Source organism: Solanum pennellii, chromosome 10, assembly GCF_001406875.1.
Source record: "Solanum pennellii chromosome 10, SPENNV200".
Classification (NCBI taxonomy): Eukaryota; Viridiplantae; Streptophyta; class Magnoliopsida; order Solanales; family Solanaceae; genus Solanum; species Solanum pennellii.
Window position 1 is genome coordinate 39,835,788 of NC_028646.1, and position 16,980 is coordinate 39,852,767.

Below are 16,980 nucleotides of genomic sequence, written 5' to 3' on the forward strand. Positions count from 1 at the left end.
GACACCTTTAAACGAGTAGTGTCTGATCTTACTACGGTCATGAATGATAAGGAGATTGAATTTCTAAATTGAAATATGAGTTCCAGAAGTTTATTTTGAAAGGACCTGGTGCCAGTGGTGGAGATGATTAAGTAGTGTGAAAATTGAGAACTGAAAATGAACAGCTCCTGAAGACAAATGCCTCACTGAATAAGGAAATCAAGGCTCTCAGTAAGAAAGTTATTCAAGGTCATGAGATTGAAAATCAACAGATGTCGTTGATAATATGACACCCTTAGTCCCCGTCCCCCTCCATCCTAAATTTTTCATGTCCTTCTATTTTATTCATTTCTTTGTCAAACTGTTGTTGCTATGTGCACTGGTTTGGCTAACTCATGTGGCCAGCGTTAAAGATCTAATGCTCATTGTTACTATGCCTTTTTTAGTGTGGTTTAATTGTCTCTTTCGGCTTGCATGGTCATTCTTTGTGTGGCCTATGGCCTTGAATTCTTAAATACCTTGCATAAACTTGCATATATTTACTAGTGCTCCTTTTCAATATGCAAAAAGGAGGAATTTTGTTTAACTATTGGTATAAAATCAGTTTTGGGTAACTATTGGTGTGAACTCAGTTTTGGGGGAACTAAACTAAGGGGGAAGAGTAGTGACATAGGGAGCTAGTAGACATGGGAGAACTAGTAGACAAGGGAAGGTATGTTTTTTTTTGAATGAATGTTTAATACTCATGTGAGGTTGCGTATAGTTTTTTTCTATCATCAAAAAGGGGTAAAATGATTCACATTAATGCTTATAGATGCATTTAAGATCTCCTCACAAGTGCAATGACTCGGTACTCTACAGAGTATGTTCGTCCATGATTATGTGTTGTACAACTTGCAAGCTATAACTTTAGTAGTTAGTGAGGCGCCAATGTTCTTAACCAATAAGAATGGATGAGGTTGTATGTATGTCGGACAATAGATCTTCATGGTTGATATATTCAACATACAAACAACAATTTGCTCATTCATTCAAAAATAGATATCCAAGCTTCAAACAACAAGGACGTGATAGAGTGCACTATTGCTTCATGTACCAACTGTTACTTTGATTTCTTGTAATTGTACATATATTGTATTATTCTTTCCTATTGTGATAGAAACATCTCAATATCAGGTGAATTATCGTAAGAATTTAATTTTGAGTAACGAAATGTCGTACATTTAAAGTCTATATTTATCAATAAGGATTAGTATAGTGGTATGTATCTTCTTAGGCGTGTTTTATGTAATAGGTGGTATTGCTTAGCCTGGAGATTAGTAGGTTAACATTGTGTTGTAAACCGTGTTTTACTGTTTCTTTTGAAGTATAGTGATTTCAATTTGAAAATTCTTGTGTGACAAGTCGTGATTTTATTCCCTTGAGCAAGGAGATTTCCACATAAAGTTGTGTGTACAAATTTTACTTTCAACATTTCTCTCTATTGTTGTACTCAGACCTGGTCCTATAGTTACTACTGGATGCATACATTCAAATATTGAGTCTCAATATTCTTGAATTATTGCATTCCTATTAAGGAATTCTTTAATATCACATCCAAATAATTGTGTTCTGGATTGTTTACTAAAGCCAACTTCTGCAATGAATGAACATTTGGTTGCTTGTATGATAAATTTATGATCCACTATTCGATAAACTAGTTCCCCTAATGGGATCGTTAACATAATGTACTTGAACATTTTATTTATTGAACCATCCAAGTCTGTCTTACTTATGTTCCTCATCTTGAAGAATCTTCAACATCGGCACTATACTGAGACATAATGCAATCTATCTTTTCTGACTCTCTCTCTCTCTCTCTCTCTCTTCTTACCTCTACCTTTTCCATCAGACTCTTCACTAGGACAACTTCTACTGAAGACTGTTCCCATGGAATTGGAAACCTTTGCCTTCTTTTCTATAATAAGACTATTATCACATGTCTCTTCTATAATACCTTGGGAGAGATATTTTTTTTTAAGATTTTGGCATTCACTCCAGTTCTTCTTAATTAGTGGAGTCTCTAAAATCATATCCAAAGAATGAATTTCTGGATATTTTGGTAAAAGCAAATTATTCAATGAATCAATCTTTTGTTTCTTCTCGTTATATTTATCTCTTACCTCTTCTGATCTAGTTCCTAGAAATTTTACGTTGTTATCAATACCAAACCACCTATCCAAGCATTAATTGATTTTCTGTGAATCTTTTAATCTTTTCAACTTGAATTCCTTCTCCTCCAACATAGTAATATCTTTTCGAACATAATTCCAAATATCATTTCGTGATGGGAGAAAAATTATGCTCTATAAAATAGTTGTTGAGACAACAACAAACAAAGTTGCTTTCGTTGTGGACTTCATAGATTTTCTTTTCCTTGTGACTCATGATTTGCGGTATGGTTTGTTTAGTTTACAACAGATTAATTTCTCAATCCTCTTCCAGGATTTTCCTCAAAGTAATTTTCCGTTCTCACAACTCGTAATTAGTAATTTTAATTTCTAAACATAGATAAGTAATTCACGAAAAACCATTTTTTAAAATCTATCTCTCCGCTCAAAGGTCCCTTACAAAAAAAATAACTCCAGATCCCGCCTATCAGTTAGAATAAATTTTAGGAAAATAATAATGGAAACAAATTTGAAAGAAAAACTATGTATTTTTCTATAGAACTTTATATAATTGATGACTAACTAAAGACATGTATTTGCTAACTAAAAACCAAACTGAAATAGAAATAACTCCTAAATATTAGGCGTATAACTTAATAGAATTATTGCAACAAGAATATAAGTAGTTATAAATTAAAGATTCAACAATATAATAAGGATTGAAAGTCCTTGAATGTTGAACCTCACATTTAATGGTTTTAAGTTTCTACATTATTGTCTTGAGGACACATTGAGAAAGCTTATAGAGTGTTCATATAAACCTTTCTGATGCTTCTAAGTAAACTCAAGACAAGGAGGGCATCTGAAGTCAGGATTTAGTCGAGGGATGTTGTAGTCCACCGACTCAGTTTGTGTATCACCAACTTATCTTTTTATAGAAAAAGAATGAAAGCAAGTGATTTTCTAGGAGTCTTGTTGTTAACCACTAGTCTATGCAGGATACTTTTGTATCTACCATTCGATAGGTCCTGCGAAAGGAGAAATACCAAATGTGTTATATTCAAGTTGTAATTCTAAGAACGCCCGTCATGTGGGAATATCTTATAATGTTTTTCACCAAAAAAATGTATTATTTTTTTAATTAATTAAGTTTATATTATTTGTTTGTATTTCATAAGACATTAGCTTAATATATAGTACTAGTTTGTGAATTTTCTTCTCATAAATGTGACGCCTATGTTAACCACAAAAGCATTAAAATTTGGACGAATGGAGTCTTATCTGTTGTCCACAAAAACCTGAAGTCCTCAATTGAAGCATAATACATAAAACATTGAATTCAATAAATAGGATGTATTCATTGTACTTTATGCATCATAAATAATTATTCTTATATAAATTATATAAATATGATACATAAATTATTAGATTACAATAATTTTAATGTAATAAAAATTAACATTTTCAAAATCTCAAAAGAGTCTTTATATTAAAAAATATTAATCTATGTATTAAATTATACATCTCAAAAGTAATAATATTTTGTAGTCTCATCTATATTAATTAAGTGAGTTTTACAATAGTTACATTTTAAGAATAAAATTTATTTGTAGCTATATAAATAAATGGCTTAAGTCATATACGGCCACCTAAGATAAGTACCTATTAGACACTTTAATATTAATAAATATGTATCTATTGAACACAAAATCGAAACCAACTTTTAAAATAATGTGTGTGTAGTTCACACGTTGTGTCTTAAAAAAGACACAAATAAAACTTTGACATGTGGCACGTGGGTCCAATTTAATCATAAAAATGAATTTTCAAATTTAAGAAATAAAAAACAATTTCAACAATTAAACCTTTGGTGTTTCTTCTTGGTTCTCACCACTGTCACTCCGTTCTCACCTCTTCCTAGCAAGATCCATTTTTTTCTTATTATAAACTATGGGATTAAGCATGATTTAAATAGTGGAATATTATAACGTATGTGTAGTTTAGCGAAGTGACGTTTATGGAAAATAAATTAATGTTAGTGAACGACGGCATAGAGAATCCAGAGTACTCAAGTTATTTCTATAGAATTTTCTGTAATATCACTTGAATAAATTTAATGGGTTTATATTTTAATTTCAGTGGTGATGTTTACTTATAATGACAAGATATAGAAAACAGACGGAGTCGACTAACTTTTTAAACTCCAATGTCGAAATCTTCTTTCTTCTTACAAAGTTAATCCATAGATTCAGATTTTCTTGATATAAAGAATGAAAAAAACCCCAGAAGTTTGAGACAAAAAATGGAAAAAAAAGAATAGAAGCATAGGAAAGAAGTGTAGAAGTTTGACTCAAAAAGAAAATGGAGAAGAAGATTATAATTACTTTCTTTTGCTGATTACGAAATCATTTTTAAACTAAAAAAAATAATCATTATTTCCAAGTGTCAATAAAAGAAAAAATTTCCAAGTTTTTAATAAGAAAAAATAAAATAAAAATTATTTGGATCTATTCACGCGCTTAACATACGTGAGATCCAGATTTATTGCCAAATTCACGTTTTGTGTTTAATAGGTTAACGTTTTGTATATTTTAGGTGTCTAATAGGTAATAGCCTTAGTTAAAGTGTCTAAGTGAATAATGCGGACAACTTTAGGTGGCTGTAGATGACTTAAGCCTAAATAAATCTATCTACGGAAAATCAATCGGCAAAATTCTTTAAGTATCTCTACCTATGATTATGATATATTATGTGTTGAGATGTTACTCAAAAATTTATACCCCAATTTTAAGCATTATTAACCCATTCTTAGAAAAATGTCTGGACCCATTTTTTACATTTCGAACCTTTTAAGGAAAAACTTTTCAAAATCAGATTTGAAATCTATGGTCAAACATATCTTTAAAAATATTTCATTCTTCAAAATTTTCTTTAAAATATTTGAAAACTCTCTGCCCACAAAATTAAGATATATTAAGCCCTTCTCAACATACTATTCGGACCCATTTTTTTTTCTTGAGAACTTTTCGAGGAAAAGTTTCCAAATCTATGATCAAATATATCTTTGAAAGTATTTAATTATTTAAAATCTGATGCAGACAACATATGAACTTCTATCCAAATTATTAAGCATGCTAAACTTGAAGGGCAATCAGGTTCAAGTTGGAAATATTCGTCTGTTGATTCATTAGAATATGATGAAGAATGGGAAATTGTTGGCCCAAAGAACAAGATTGCAGTCACAAGACCTAGGACTTCGTTCCTTAAAAATAGAGTGCCATTATTTGGGCGGTGGGGGTGGGGGGTGGGGGGCAATTGAAAAAAATTGTAAAAGTGAGAGGTAAGAAAGCATTTGTGATAGTTCAGGCATTTTTTGTATTCTATATTGATATTTCACACGAAGTTGTTGACAACATTCGAGATGCTCTCTGACTATTTCAAGATCCTGAGACACTCAATGTATATAAAACTAACGTAGGAATGGTTGTAGTGGCTACTGCTAGGAAATCCATCAACATACAGAAAATTCCTTAGATGATGATTTGACACTTGAAGCGGTTTAGATATTGAAGTACCAAATTGTGTAAACATGTGCATTTTCATCTTAAACTAGTGATAAGCTCTGAACTAGGAAAATGCACATGTTTATGCAATTTGGTACTTCCATAGCTTCCATAACTAAACCTCTGCAAGTGTAAAATCATCATCTTAGGAAGTGTGTGTATGCTGATATATTTCCTAGCAATACACATTCCAACCATTCCTATGGTAGTTCTATATCTCTCGAGTGTCTTAGGGGGAGAAATTCGGCATAGAGCATCTTGATTGTTATGGGCAACTTCATGTGAAATATCAAGATGGAATACCAAAAATGGTTGATCTATCGCAGAGGCTTTGTTCCCTCTCACTTTTAGAAAGCTCTTCAACTGTCCCCCAGTAATGACAGTCATGTTTGAAGGAACGAAGTCATAAGTTCTTGTGATGGAAGACTTGTTCTTTCGGCCACTAGTTTCCCATTCTTCATTGTTGTCATATGAAACAATAGACAAATTTTCCCAGTTGAACCTGATTACCCTTCAAGCTTTAGATTGATTAAAATTTGTATAGAAGTTCATATGTTTTTGGAATAAGATTTAAAATAAGGAAATACTTTCAGACATATGTCTGACAATACATTTTGAAAAACTTTCCTTAAAATGTTCTTGAGTGTAAAAAACAAGTCCGAACAGTTTGTTGAGAAGGGCTTAATAGTGCTTAATTTTGTTGCCAAAGAGTTCGCATATATTTTGAAGCAAAATTTAAAAAAGGAAATACTTTTAAATATATGTTTGACCATAAATTTCAAATTAAACTTTAAGATATTTTTACTTAAAAAGCTTTGAAATATTAAAAATGGACACAAATAGTTTTCTAAGATTGACGTAATAATGTTTTAAATTGGGGTATAATTTGTTATAGAATATACATAGACATATCTACACATAATATAATATAATCATGGACAGAGAGATTTAAAAAACTTTTTCAATTGATTTTTTTTCTCAATATATCTCCTTATATAAGCACAAATATCTTTTATTCTTAAAATAATACCATAGTAAAACTCATCAAATTAAAATAGGTCAGACTACAAAATAATATCAATTTGTATATGTATAATTTAATACATAAATTAACATTTATTAATTTAAAGAGTCTTTTGAGAGTTAGGAAATGTTATGTTTTATTACATCAAAATTATTCTATCCTAATAATTTATGTATCATATTAAATGAATTTACATAAAAATATTGTATCTTATTAATTATTTATACTATTTATTTATTTCAATGTTTTATGTATTATGCCTCAATTCAAGTCTGGACTTCAGTTTTTTTTGAACAAAGAATGGTATTCCATTCATCAAAATTTTTATGTTTTTGTGGTTAACATAGGCGACACATTTATGGTAAGAAAATTTAAGGATTGTATGGTATAATAAGCTAATGTACTATGTATTATATACAAAAAAATATAAACATAATTAATTAAACAAATTATACACTTTGTTGGTGAAAAACATTGTAAGATCTTTCCACATGACGCACAATGCTATGCATAATGAGTTCTTAATTAGACTTACAAATTGATATAACAAATTCGGTATTTCTTCTTTTGCAGACCCTATCGAATGGTGGATACAAAAGTTCCTTGATTTCTTTCATTGTCAAGACAAAGATAAGGTTGTGAATCAACCAACTGAATTGGTGGACTACAACAACCTTCTTCTATATCCTCACTTCACATGGCCTATTCTCGTTGAGTTTAATCAAAAGAATTACATTGTTGATACGAACACTCTTCAAGATTTCTTGATGTGGCTTCAAGACAATAATTTAGAATCTTAAGAGCTATACAAATATGATTCAACATTGAATTCCTTTGTATCTTTTATATATATGTTGAAAATTTTATTTAGAACTACAAATATTCATGTTGCAATAATTCTGTTAAGTCCGACACCTAGTATATAGGAATCGATTTCTATTTAAGTTTGGTTTGTAGTTTGTAAATACATGTCTTATGTTAGTCGGTAATATAATGTTTTGTAGTGAAATACATAATTTTTCTTTCAACTTTTCTTCGATTGTTATTTTCCTACATTTCTTTTCTTTCAAAAACTGATAGGTTGATTAGGAACGTTTTTTAAAAAAGGGACCTTTGAGTTAAGAGATTGTCACGACCCAAAACGAGCCGCGAGTGGCACCCACACTTATCCTACTATGTGAGCGAACCAACCAATCTGAACCCCAACACTTCAAACATAATAAACAGAAAAATAATGTGGAAGACTTAAAACTCATTAACGAAATCAATAACCAACTTCTAATACTCAAAACTTACCATTATCCCCCAAATCTGGAAGTCATCATCACAAGAACATCTATCCTCAAATTACTAAGTCTAAGAGTATCTAAGAAGCTAAAATAACTAAACAGATAGTCCATGCCAGAACTTCAAGGCATCAAGACGTGAAGAAGAAGATCCAGTCCAAGCTAGAAACAATAGCTCACCCTGAAATCTGACGTGATGAAGACTGGCTAGAGTTGCGGTTGAGTTGAAGACGACGGTATGTTTGCGGCACTCCACAATTAACAAAAAGAAAACATACAAGTAGGGGTCAGTACAAAACACGAGTACTGAGTAGATATCATCGGCCAACTCGAAATAGAAAGCAATATATATCAGATAATATCATAAATCAACTACAATACTCAACAGGTAGCAACAATAAGTACAAGGATCATTGATAATAACGCCAAGTACACCCATGAGGACTCAAGCCTCCATACCATACTCATTTGGGAAATAGGTTCATTAAATTTTGAGTATATTAAGATAGTTCAAGATTCATTCTCTTTATTCCTCTTGTGTCGGAACGTGACACTCCGATCCCCTAATACTACGTGTCGGTTCGTGACACCCGATCCCCTAATACTACGTGTCGGTTCGTGACACCCGATCCACTAATACTACGTTTCAGTTCGTGACACCCGATCCTCTAATACTACGTGTCGGTTCGTGACACCCGATCCCCTAACCTCATTTCTTTAGATCATCAAGCCTTCTTTTATACCAAGGCATCATCATTAACAGAGAGGTTTTAAGATTTAAGATTCAACAGCCTCATCATGCTTAATTTATCACAATTATGAAATCACATCATGCAAGCACACAATTAAGCATATAGAAGACTTTACAATAATACCCAACACATATCATTCGCTATTAAGAGTTTCTATGGAATAGCATAAAAACCATAACCTACCTCCACCGAAGAATTCGCGATCAAGCAATCTACTTCTCAAAAGTTTTGCTTCCCTCTTCGTTCCTCTCTCTCTCGCTCGTTCGTCCCTCCCTTTCTCTTTTTCTGATTTTTCCTTATTCAACTCTTTTTCTTTTACCCTAATTACCATATAATTAAGTATAAAAGATGCTAAAAGTAACCCACTAATTAATTCAAGGTTATCTCTTTTAACCCCCAAGTAATTGAATTATTAACATTCACCCACTAACTTTAAAATTATAAGCAGGAATAGTCCAAAACGCCCCTTAAAACATTATACAGAATCCGACCCAGTCAGGGTTACGCAGCCTGTGACGGCCCGTCGTGCCTGCGACGGTCCGTCCTGCTGCTTCCGTCACAAAGTTCAGAGAGTCGATTTTATTTAAGACTTTGTGACGGTCTGTCGTGCCTACGACGGTCCGTCCTGCCATGTCGTCGCGAAGTTCAGACAGTTGTTCTCAGTACCCAATTTTTCAGAATTCTAAGTGTTTTGGAACGAGACCCCCTCAACGGTCCATCGTGCCCATGACGGTCCGTCGTGGGATCCGTCGACTCAGACAGTTTTTACAAGAAAATAAACTCTACTGCTCAAAACGTCTAACAGGTCGTTACAATAGATACCAATTTACCCATCGTTCGTCCTCGAACGATCACAAGAAGAAAAACAAGGACGAAAAGGAGTACCTGAGTCTGTAAAAAGGTGTGGATATCTTTCTTTCATATGGGCCTCCTTCTCCCAAGTGGACTCTTCAACGGGTCGATTCTTCCATTGAACTTTGATGGATGCAATCTCCCTTGATCTCAACTTGCGGACTTCTCTATCCAAAATGGCAACAGGCTCCTCCTCATAAGACAAATTCTCATCAAGAAGGACTGAATCCCAACGAATGATGTAGTTTCCATCAACATGGTATCTTTCCAGCATAGACACATGAAATACCGGGTGCACTCCTGACAGTCCTGGGGGTAAAGCTAATTCATAAGCTACCTCCCCCACGCGCTTCAAAACTTCAAATGGACCAATATACCTCGGACTAAGCTCACCTCGCTTACCAAACCGCATCACCCCTTTCATGGGTGAAACCTTCAGCAAAACCTGCTCGCCCTCCATAAACTCCAAGTCTCTAACCTTTCGATCTGCATATTCTTTCTGCCTACTTTGAGCCGCTAGAAGCTTTTCCTGAATGTTTTTCACTTTATCTAACTATTCCCTCAGAAGGTCAGTACCCTAAGGTCTAACCTCAAATGCATCAAACCACCCAATGGGAGACCTACATCTTCTCCCATACAGTGCCTCAAATGGGGCCATATCAATACTTGAGTGATAGCTATTGTTGTATGAGAACTCTGCTAGGGGTAAGAAGTTATCCCAATGACCACCAAACTCTATCACACATGCACGAAGCATATCCTCCAAAACCTGAATCGTTCGCTCAGGCTGACCATCGATCTGAGGGTGAAATGCAGTACTAAGATCCAATCTAGTACCTAATTTAGCATGCAATGTTTTCCAAAACATAGAAGTAAACTGCGTACCTCTATCTGATATGATGGAGAGTGGAACTCCATGCAATCGAACAATTTCTGAGATGTAAGTTTTTGCTAACTTTTCTGCATTATAAGTCACCTTGACCGGAATGAAATGAGCAGACTTAAAGAATCTGTCAACAATCACCCAAATAGAGTCATACTTACACATCGTCTTTGGAAGACCAACCACGAAGTCCATTGCAATTCTCTCCCACTTCCATTCAGGAATGGGCATTCTCTGAAGTGTCCCTCCAGGCCTCTGGTGTTCATACTTTACCTGCTGACAATTCGGGCATTGAGCAACAAAATCAACAATGTCACGCTTCACCTACTCCACCAAAAATGTTGCTTTAGGTCACGATACATCTTGGTTGCACCAGGATGTATAGAATACCTTGAACTATGGGCCTCCGTAAGAATAGTGTGAATCAATTCATCGACGCGGGGTACACATACCCTTCCCTTAATCCTCAAAACACCTTCCTCATCGATTTTTGCTTCTTTAGCCTCTCCTTGCAATACCTTATCTCGAATTCGGATCAGTTTCTCATCAGTAAAGTGTTTTCCCTTAATCTTGTCAAGAAAGGAAGATCTTGCCTCCACACAGGCCAAAAATCCTCCCTTCTCATTTACTTCTAGCCTCATAAAGTCATTAGCCAGAGTCTGAACCTCTCTAGCCAATGGGCATCTAGAAACCTGCAAGTGAGCTAGACTTCCCATGCTCCCTACTTTTCTACTTAACGCATCTGCCACAACGTTAGCTTTTCCCGGATGATACAAGATAGTGATATCATAGTCCTTCAGTAGTTCCATCCACCTCCTCTTTCTCAAATTCAAGTCTTTCTGAGTAAAGACATACTGTAAACTGCGATGATCTGTATAGACTTCACACTTAACCCCATATAGATAATGTCTCCATTGCTTTAATGTGAACACTATCGCAGCCAACTCCAAATCGTGGGTCGGATAATTACGTTCATGCACCTTTAATTGCCTCGAAGCATAAGCAATTACATTCTTCTCTTGCATTAGCACTGCACCCAAACCAGAATAGGATGCATCACAATAAACAATGAAATTCTTACCTTCCACTGGCAAGGTAAGAATTGGTGCAGTAGTCAACAAAGTCTTGAGCTTCTGAAAGCTTTCTTCACACTCGTCCGACCATACAAATGGAACACTCTGCTTAGTCAAGTTTGTCAGTTGGGAAGCAACAGAAGAAAATCCCTTGACAAATCGATGGTAGTAGCTAGCTAAACCAACGAAGCTCCTTACCTCTGTAACATTAGTAGGTCTTGCCCAACTCTTCACTGCTTCAATCTTAGAAGGATCCACCATCACTCCATCCTTAGAAACCACATGTCCCAAGAAGGACACTGAATCTAGCCAAAACTCACACTTGGAGAATTTGGCATAAAGCTTTTTCTCCCTCAACATTTCCAATACCATTCTCAAGTACTCCTCTTGTTCTTTCTTGCTCTTCGAGTATACCAGTATGTCATCAATGAATACAATGACGAAGAGATCCAGATATGGCTTAAAAATCCCATTCATCAAGCTCATGAAAGAAGCAGGGGCATTCGTAAGCCCAAAAGACATTACTAAGAACTCATAATGTCCATACCTAGTCCGAAAAGCAGTCTTTGGCACATCCGTGGCCCGTATTTTCAATTGATGATAACCAGATCTCAAATCGATTTTTGAGAAGGTACAAGCACCTTGTAACTGATCAAACAAATCATCGATGCGAGGAAGAGGGTACTTGTTCTTAACAGTTACCTTATTCAGTTGTCTGTAGTCAATGCACATCCGAAAATTTCCGTCCTTCTTCTTCACAAACAAAACCGGAGCACCCCAAGGAGATGCACTTGGTCTAATGAAGCCTTTGCTTAACAACTCTTGAAGTTGGGCCTTTAACTCTCTTAACTCAGCGGGAGCCATCCTATAAGGGGGTATGGAAATGGGGCGAGTACCCGGCTCCATATTAATACAAAAGTCGATATCCCTATCCGGTGGCATAGCAGGAAGGTCTGCAGGAAACACATCCAGAAACTCATGGACTATTGAAACCGACTCAATTGAAGGTACTTGGGTAGTATCATCCCTGGGGTGTGCCAAGAAAGCTAAACAACCCTTGCTAACCATTCTCTTAGCGCGAAGGAAGGAGATGATACGAACTGAAGTGGAAGTGTAGTCACCCTCCCACACTAACGGATCTGTCCTAGGCTTGGCCAACGCTAAAGTTTTAGCATTACAATCTAAGATTGCAAAATTTGGAGAAAGCCAAGTCATACCCAGAATTACATCAAAGTAAGCCATTTCTAAGATAACCAAGTCTACATGAGTATTGCTCTACATAAAAGTCACAGGACAAGACCTATACACCTTTTCAACTATCACAGACTCATCCACCGGAGTAGAAACACGAATAGGCATGTCAAGTAACTCACAATGTAAATTAAGACCAGTAGCAAATGAGGAAGATACATATGAAAATGTGGATCGAGGGTCAAATAATAAAAAATCCATGCAATCACAAACAATAAGATTACCTGTGATGACAGCATCAGATGTCTCCGCTTCAGATCTCCCAGGGTAAGCATTACAATGGGCCCTATCACCGGTCTGTCCGTTGCCCCTACCATGTTGCGCTGCAGTAGTTCCAGTTTGCCCGTCACCTCGGCCGTTTTGATGACCACAATTACCTCGGCCACCACGTCCTCCCAAATAACGACCTCTTCCATGACCACCTCTACCTCTGATTATTGGGGGTCTGTAACTCTATTTTGGATAATTTCTCCTAATATGTCCAGTCTCTCCACAACCACAACATTCTCTAGATTCAAGCATTGGTCTCTGTGAGAACGACGGAGGCTGGGGATAACCTCCAAACTCAGAGAAATGTTGACCGGTCTGCGGTGGACCCCCAGCTACAGCCTGTAGTGAGGACTGAATTGGTCGGACTGGGTAACCTCCTGAACCCTATCCTCTGGAGTAAGAACCATTAAACTCACCTCCCTTACGAAACCTTTTTGATGTCGATGCCATGGTGAAGTCATTTGGCTTTACTCTCTCCACCTCTATTACAAAGTCTACCACTTCCTGAAAAGATTTTGCTGCAGTAGATACCTGTAAGGCTGGTATCTGCAAATCTGACCTCAATCCCTTCACAAAACGGCGAATCCGCTCTTGTGGACTGAAGCAAAGCTGGGTGGCATACCCAGATAATGCACGAAACTTAGCCTCATACACATTAACCGACATCATGCCTTGCTCTAGGCTCAGAAACTCATCTCTCTTCCTATCCCTCAAAGTTCGGGGTATATACTTCTCCATAAACAAGCTAGAGAATGATGTCCAAGTCATAGGTGGTGACTGTGCTGGTTGATACTCAACATATAACCGCCACCACATTTTGGCGTTCCGCTGAAATTGATAGGTCACAAACTCGACGCCAAATCGTTCTACTATGCCCATCTTGTGTAGTAGCTCATGACAATCAACCAGAAAGTCATAGGCATCCTCAGATTCAGCACCCTTGAAAACTGGAGGTTTCAACTTCAAGAACTTACTGAAAAGTTCATGCTGATCACTTGTCATTATAGGCCATGTAGTCAATCGAGGAAACGTGCCTATTTACAATGAGGCATCCATGCGGGGAGCCCCAGCAGTTGCATGTTGTACTCCCGGAACCTGAGGTGCTGGTGCAGAAAACACTGGGGTAGGTTGGGGTTGTAATTCCTCATTCTGCACTTGCTCATTCTCCCCTTCCTCCCCCTCTCTTACTACTTCCTCAGTCGGTGGAGGAGTCACCGCCCTAGTACTAAACGGGCCAGGTGTTTGTCCTCTTCCTCTAGAGGACGTCCTCCCGCGACCTCCACCACGGCCTCTTGCCACTGCCCCTCTTCGAGCTACAGCCCCAGTGGCTGGCTCAGACGCATCTTGTCTTGCCGGTGTTGGTGTTGGCGCGGTTGTTGCTCTAGTTCTAACCATCTGCGAAATAGAGTGAAGATGGTCAGATACCAATTTGTATCACCTAGATACCAATTGGATCCAAGTAATAGCACGAAAGAAGAAAAGAATGAAATTTTCCTAAAGTCTTATAGCCTCTCAAAGAAAAGTAAAGGCATCCCCCTACCGTTCCTCAAGACTCTACTAGACTCGTTCTTGTGTGATGAGACCAACGAACCTAATGCTCTGATACCAAGTTTGTCACGACCCAAAATGAGCCGCGAGTGGCACCCACACTTATCCTACTATGTGAGCGAACTAACCAATCTAAACCCCAACACTTCAAACATAATAAACAGAAAAATAATGCGGAAGACTTAAAACTCATTAACGAAATCAATAACCAACTTCTAATACTCAAAACTTATCATTATCCCCAAAATCTGGAAGTCATCATCACAAGAACATCTATCCTCAAATTACTAAGTCTAAGAGTATCTAAGAAACTAAAATAACTAAACACATAGTCCATGCCAAAACTTCAAGGCATCAAGACGTGAAGAAGAAGATCCAGTCCAACCTAAAAACAATAGCTCACCCTGAAATCTGACGTGATGAAGACTGGCTAGAGTTGCGGTTGAGTTGAAGACGGCGGTACGTTTGCTGCACTCCACAATTAACAAAAAGAAAACATACAAGTAGGGGTCAGTACAAAACACGATTACTGAGTAGATATCATCGGCCAACTCAAAATAGAAAGCAATATATATCAGATAATATCATAAATCAACTACAATACTCAATAGGTAGCAACAACAAGTACAAGGATCATTGATAATAACGCCAAGTACACCCATGAGGACTCAAGCCTCCATACCATACTCATTTGGGAAATAGGTTCATTAAATTTTGAGTATATTAAGATAGTTCAAGATTCATTCTCTTTATTCCTCTTGTGTCGGAACGTGACACTCCGATCCCCTAATACTACGTGTCGGTTCGTGACACCCGATCCCCTAATACTACGTATCGGTTCGTGACACCCGATCCACTAATACTACGTGTCGGTTCGTGACACCCGATCCCCTAATACAACGTGTCAATTCGTGACACCCGATCCCCTAACCTCATTCCTTTAGATCATCAAGCCTTCTTTTAAACCAAGGCATCATCATTAACAGAGAGGTTTTAAGATTTATGATTCAACAGCCTCATCATGCTTAATTTATCCCAATTATGAAATCACGTCATGCAATCACACAATTAAGCATATAGAAGACTTTACAATAATACCCAACACATATCATTGGCTATTAAGAGTTTACTATGGAATAGCATAAAAACCATAACCTACCTCCACCGAAGAATTCGCGATCAAGCAATCTACTTCTCCAAAGCTTTGCTTCCCTCTTCGTTCCTCTCTCTCTCGCTCGTTCGTCCCTCTCTTTCTCTTTTTCTGATTTTTCCTTATTCAACTCTTTTTCTTTTACCCTAATTACCATATAATTAAGTATAAAAGATGCTAAAAGTAACCCACTAATTAATTCAAGGTTATCTCTTTTAACCCCCAAGTAATTGAATTATTAACATTCACCCACTAACTTTAAAATTATAAGCAGGAATAGTCCAAAACGCCCCTTAAAACATTTAACAGAATCCGACCCAGTCAGGGTTACGCAGCCTGTGACGGCCCATCGTGTCTGCGACGGTCCATCCTGCTGCTTCCGTCACAAAGTTCAGAGAGTCGATTTTATTTAAGACTTTGTGACGGTCCGTCGTGCCTACGATGGTCCGTCCTGCCATGTCGTCGTGAAGTTCAGAGAGTTGTTCTCTGTACCCAATTTTTCAGAATTCTAAGTGTTTTGGAACGAGACCCCCTCGACGGTCCGTCGTGCCCATGACGGTCCGTCGTGGAATCCGTCGACTCAGACAGTTATTACCAGAAAATAAACTCTACTGCTCAAAACGACTAACAGGTCGTTACAGAGATGGACTTCAAAAATAGTTTTTCATGAATAACTCATGTTGTTTTTGGTAATGAAAATTACCAATTATGAGTTTTGAGAACGGTAAATTATTTGGAGGCCCTTGATCTTTAGGAAGGAAGCAATGAAAGAGGATTATGATATTCTTTCGTTAGAAAATAATATTATAAAAGCTCAACTCAAGAGTCACAAGGAAAAGAAAATCAAGAAGTTCACGACGAAAGTAAATTTGTTTGTTGTTGTCTCAACAAAAATTTTAAAGAGTATATTTCTCCCATAACCAAAGGAAATTTGGAATTACCTTGGTAAAAAATATGTTGGAGGGGAAGGAATTCAAGTTGCAAAGAATAAAAGACTTCAATAAAGTCAAAGAATGTTAGGATAGATTGCTTGGTATTGATAGCAAGGTATGATTTCTAGGCACTAGATCAGAAAAAGTTAAGATAAATGTAAACACAAGCAGCAAAAGGTTTGTTCATTGAATATTTTGAATTCAGCAAAAATTAAAGAAAGTCATTCTTCTGATGTGATATTAAAGAAGAAATGGAGTGAATGTCTG

At 36.5% G+C, this 16,980-nt stretch overlaps 1 protein-coding gene across 1 annotated transcript; it reads right to left on the reverse strand.

Annotated features, from left to right (window-relative positions):
- Positions 1 to 5,728: 5,728 nt before the first annotated feature.
- LOC107002126 (ubiquitin carboxyl-terminal hydrolase 24-like) lies at positions 5,729 to 12,294 on the reverse strand. The gene is made up of 2 exons (XM_015200035.2): positions 11,861 to 12,294; positions 5,729 to 6,194 (listed from the first exon to the last, which is right to left on the reverse strand). Exons 1-2 carry the CDS (start codon positions 12,292 to 12,294, stop codon positions 5,729 to 5,731), a joined length of 900 nt encoding a protein of 299 aa, XP_015055521.2.
- Between the last annotated feature and the right edge of the window lie 4,686 nt (positions 12,295 to 16,980).

What these genes read in the sequence shown, in the direction of transcription:
- LOC107002126 (XM_015200035.2), bottom strand. Translation starts at nt 12,294, where the DNA reads ATGTGCATTGACTACAGACAACTGAATAAGGTAACTGTTAAGAACAAG. An exon ending in GAGTTTTGGCTAGATTCAGT is followed by an intron (nt 6,195 to 11,860) that starts GTCCTTCTTGGG and finishes AAGGGTAATCAG; the next exon opens with GTTCAACTGGGAAAATTTGT.